General features: G+C 36.5%; 1 protein-coding gene across 3 annotated transcripts; it reads right to left on the bottom strand.

The window, feature by feature from the left end:
* Positions 1-638: 638 nt before the first annotated feature.
* Positions 639-4252, bottom strand: LOC106322600. Of its 3 annotated transcripts, none has more exons than XM_013760670.1 (16): positions 4138-4245; positions 3992-4032; positions 3240-3361; positions 3047-3158; positions 2809-2958; positions 2507-2611; positions 2343-2426; positions 2162-2277; positions 1979-2080; positions 1790-1903; positions 1640-1696; positions 1487-1553; positions 1334-1387; positions 1149-1223; positions 1022-1057; positions 639-926 (listed from the first exon to the last, which is right to left on the bottom strand). In XM_013760670.1, the coding sequence occupies exons 3-16, from the start codon at positions 3257-3259 to the stop codon at positions 804-806; spliced, it is 1215 nt and encodes a 404-aa protein (XP_013616124.1). In that variant the 5' UTR covers positions 3260-3361; positions 3992-4032; positions 4138-4245; the 3' UTR covers positions 639-803. The 3 variants fall into 3 exon arrangements, with proteins under 3 accessions (XP_013616124.1, XP_013616123.1, XP_013616122.1); XM_013760669.1 differs by having other exon boundaries at positions 3240-3358; XM_013760668.1 differs by having other exon boundaries at positions 3240-3358; positions 3992-4252.
* Positions 4253-5096: the final 844 nt, after the last annotated feature.

The following is a 5096-nucleotide window of genomic DNA, read 5'->3' as shown; positions in this document are numbered from 1 at the left end:
TATATTATTGAACATCTAAAATAATTATCTATTACATGAAGGTTGATGGTTGAAGGTGGCGGTTGAAGCTTGAAGTTTTTAGATTTTGGTTTTGTTTTCATTGAATAATGTTTCTCATTTCATGAGAACTTGGTTTTCATTTTATGCTTTCATTTATTTGATTTTATTTCTTCCAATCAATTATTTGATTTTATTTCTTCCAATAACTATGTTTACCTTTCGTTTGATTTTGAATGATCATGTTTGATGTTCTATTCATATTTTTGAATAGATTTTACTTATGTTTTAGTTACAAAATAGGTATAAATCAAGTATTTTAAAACCGAAGAACCGATTTTATTAATGTTTTGCTTACAAAGTAGATACAAATCATGTAGTTTTAAATCGAAGAACCGATTGGGACCCAAACCCGAAAGTACATCGGATTGTACCTGTTCTTTGGAGATTTACTAACCCCGACCCGAACCCGGCAGAACCCGAACCGGTCCCGAACCCGGCAAAACCCGAACCGGTCCTGAACCGAACTTTCATATAACCCGAATGGAGCTGATTTTTATAAATCTGAAAAATCGAGATCCGATTGCACAAAACCGAAACCCGATTGGGACTCCGAATGCCTATGCCTAAGATGAGTATCCTTTTAGCAAAAAGAAAGATGAGTATCCACTACATTATCATCATATACAGACTCTATATGTAAATGCAAGACACTTTTTGTAAGCTGAATCTGTCAGCGTCTTGGCCTGGCTATTTAACAACTCTCCTATTAAATGGTAGTTTTTTTTTTTTTTTGAAGAATACTATTAAATGGTAGTTGCAGTTGAATTGGAGGAGCCTTCAACTTGTAAAGATTTGAAATAATCCTTCTCTGCGTTAGCCATTCTACTCTGGAACATGGTCCACTCCTTTTTGCATCTGTCCCTCACCTGCAAAACCACAAAAAAAAACACACACATTAAAGTTATGCGTCTTTGCTCACACACAGTTACAACAAGAGAGAGAGCTTAGAAAAGTTTGTTACCCCTTGCCATGGCGCTTTTCCATCTACTGCCTCACCCTACAGCAATCAAAAGAGAAAGGGAGTTTGAGCAAAAACGTTAATGTCGGATCAAGAAGATGATACAATGGGACACAGAGAGAGAGTTTACTTGGCTGCCAAGGGAAGGGACAGTTTGATGAACGATCCACTGAGAATCTACTACCCCTATCTTCTCGTGTGCAGGCTGCATTTTGGTGTAAAATATACACAGATTCGTCATCATACAACAAAGAGGTAACTAAAATTAAGTAAACCAGTCTTTTAAGAAACAAGCTTCATGTGTTACTTTCGTACCTCAGCACATCTTCTGAGTGCAAAGTCAAGTCCCCAACCGTGAACCAAATCATTCTGTTTATAACAGTTAAGGTAAGGCATATAAGTAAGACTGGCATGAAGCCAGATTTAAAGTGAATTAAGAATGAACAAACAGATGATGAAATAAGGAACCTGGATCATATGCCACACGCATCTCCAGGCATCTCTTGAAAATACAGGAGCCATGATCTCGACAAATCTGCATTTGTCAATGACACAAAATAACGAGACTGTTTAGTTCCTCTCAACTCATAAAAGGCAGAAAGAAAGGCTTCTTCTACGTACGCAGCACATGGAGGGAGGTGAGGATCTGAGCACCATCCAGGTTTTTCTTCTGTTATCCTAAATCAATTCAAAGCCAAAAATTTCAAAAAGATCATTATGCAGAAAACTAAAGATGGCTAGAATATAAGGGGGATTTTGGGTCCATCATACTTGTGGACTTCAAGATCTCCTCTTCTCTTTGTCATCTGCCATGTTAACCCCTTGTTTGGTTCCAAGCCAGGTTGTGAAATCTCCAGGCCATGCTTCTTCACCAGCTTTATGTACCTGGAAAAAAGATAATCCAAAGATGATCCCAACAGTTCAAAATGAAACCCATGTGAAGGTTTATAAGAAACTTACTCTTCGGCATTAAAATGCTCAACCCCAAGGTCTTCATCCCAGATGAATATATAATCATATCGTGCTACAATATCAGGGTGCAAGAACCTCTTTGCATACCACCTAACGTATTTCAAGGTGCCAAGAGAGTCAATAGCCATAAACACCACAACAGCGTATTAGGAACTAAAACGAGGTTGATACCATTTTGTTTGCTTTCTGACACTAATGTGTATAGCAGTCTTGGACCATTCAAACTCATCCCACTCAGTTACTCGGCCGTCATAATGAAACAGGATAATAGTGAAGTTCTCTGAAAACTGTTGACAAGACTTTTAATAAATCATATATGGCAAAACAACAAAAGTCAAGAAAATGAACTAACCTTTCTGACACAAGCATCGATATTTTGTTTCTGTTTAATACCAACAGTAAACGTCACGAGGTATCTTGGTTGGCTGGTCAAATCCTAAATAAACAAATAACAAGACTGGTGTGATGATATTTAAAACTTAATGATGAATATATATAAATGGTTTGAGCGCATACCTCATGAGGTAAGCCCCATAATCTGCGCAAATAGAAGTCTGATTCAGCAGCAACAATACCAGGTGGCAATCTTTCAGCACCACGAGGATTTGAAGGAACCCATATCTGCAGAAAGCTCACAAGTCAGAAATGAAACATGAAAACATGGACGGATAAATCTAAATGGCTTAAACTATGTAAGACCATAAAGAAGCTATCTGTTAATTTGGTAACACTTATCCACAAAACGTGTTAGATTATTAGGGAGACCTTAGAGTCTTAATGTCCATGAAAATGATAACCAAGGTGTAGAAGAAGCATGCCTGTGATTTGTCGATTGGAGCAGATGAGCTGCTATCGTTACTCTTTGAAGATGACCAAGATTTATGACTATCTGGAGTTGCAATTGCCGAACCCTTTTCCTCTATATATGAGAGATCGTTTGAAGCAAGAAATTTTGTTGGGAGATTCACCTGGAACATATGAGATGAAGATCTTCCTAAGATTAAAACAAGGAAAAAAACAGAGAGCAGAAAGATAAAAAGGGTTTGATGAAACAACCTTAGTGATTGATAATGATGGAAAAGATATTCCAATGAGAAAGCCAAAAGTTACACCGAAAAATGCTGCTGCAATGATCTTCATTCCATCTTTTGATTTCCTACTATTCGAACTGAAATAAAACAAGAACAAAAAGTCATGAAGAGAAATTCATCACTTAGACCTCTTAAAAGAAAAAGGACGAGATGTTTACCTGCGTGAAAAGATTCCCATATCTTCTCCAAAGTACAGACTCTAATTGTAGCATGCAATTTGCAGGAGTGACTCACTGGGTTTTTTCTCTGGCCTCCTGACAGTGAAGAAGCCAGGAACCTGCTATGGTTATTAATACAGTGAGTCATTATCTAAAAATGAGTCTTTTGAAGAAAAAGATACACATGGTCAAACAGAATAGGATGTTCTATGTTCTTTAAACGGCAGATTTGGTCATCAAATACAATCTTTTTTTAAAAAAAAAATGGAATTCTATGTTCAATAAAGTAAGTCATTATCGTAGAATCTAAACATGAATAGAATATAGTGATTCTAAACCAGCAAAGACTTGAATACCAAACTATTGACCAAACCTATAATGAGAAAACAAATATCTAATAAAAGTCAAAACACACACATTTACTTGCATAGTTGAAATAGATCGCTCTCAGTTCTATAATCACAATTACAAGAAAAAACTAACAAACAAGCAAGAAAGCATGATGAGCTTCCCCAATTGACAAAGGCAACAAAAACAAACCATAAACTACAATCAGAACGCAAAAAAAAAAACAGAACACTTCACTTAGATTGCAAGACCGACAATGACAACTAAACCAACAATCAACCAAAGCAGGTAAAGAGAGAAAACGCAAAAACGTAACCCAATTTCCCAAACCGGATAGGCTTTCAAATGATCCTGATTACGATAGAAAACAAAAAAAAAAGGCAAACTTTAAAATCGAAACGAACCTGGGGGGAGGGGTTAATCAAAGAAGGCACGAACGAGATCCCTGTGACAAAAAAAAATTGAAAGCACGAGAAAATCGCTTCTCACCCACACAAAACCCAAACCCTTCTTCTTCGCACAGGAAACAACGAAAGAGAGGTGTTAAAACCTGCGTGATCTTGGTTTGGTGGCGACCCCTATGAGAATTGTTTTTTTCTGGGGTTTTTTTTTAGGTGCAGGAGAAAGAAACCCCAAAAAGCTCAAAACTCAAAGCTGATTCCTTTAAAAATTATATAGAAAAACGAAATTAGAATGGTGAAACTGAAATATCGAAATACCAAACGACGGCGTTTATATGTAGATGTTGTCATGGTTTGATTGGCTTTAACTTAAATGCGCGTAAAAGTACGCACAACAATAACAAAATTCTTAAAGGACCGACACCGGCACGAATCTCCTTACAACAAACATGTCAATGTGGATGTAAACAAAATCTAAGAAAATTCAATTTCAAATTGCAACTTTTGTCATAATCTTTGTTGCCAAAAATTATCAAGTTGCAAATTACTAGAAAGCCTGGGTTGGGAAATCTCTCCAATAATCACGCCAGATCTTTTACTATTTTAGAAGATAAGATTTTGATAGAAGAAACCAACAATCCAGATACGCTGTAAATAGTTAATGAAATTATTTATTTCTAACCTTGTATGAATTTGTTGAATAAAAACTATTGCTTCGAACGGTGCCAAACCGTCCCGCACCGCACCACCGTGAATAGTAACAAAAATCTTTACATATACCTATGTATCTATATACTTTTGTTACTATTATAACTGCACTGCACTTGTTCCGCAGTTGTACCACACGTCACCATTCGGAGCCTATATTCCGACTTTGTATTAGTAGAGCTTTAGATTTTATGATATCTATCTATAATAATAAAGTTGATTAGCCTATTTTCAATGCGTCATCTCAACCAAGGACGTTCCAAAATTTGATACATGTACACTTCTCTTTAACAATCTCGAGGTGTTCTCTCGCTCTCTTTCACGAACTGTTTTCATGTTTTCATATTTAGGTTTTACGGCGCATTCTAAAATTGGCATTATTTCTAACTTCCCGTCTTCG

This window comes from Brassica oleracea, chromosome C2 (assembly GCF_000695525.1).
Source record: "Brassica oleracea var. oleracea cultivar TO1000 chromosome C2, BOL, whole genome shotgun sequence".
Lineage (NCBI taxonomy): Eukaryota > Viridiplantae > Streptophyta > Magnoliopsida > Brassicales > Brassicaceae > Brassica > Brassica oleracea.
This window is presented reverse-complemented; position numbering and strand designations above follow the sequence as displayed.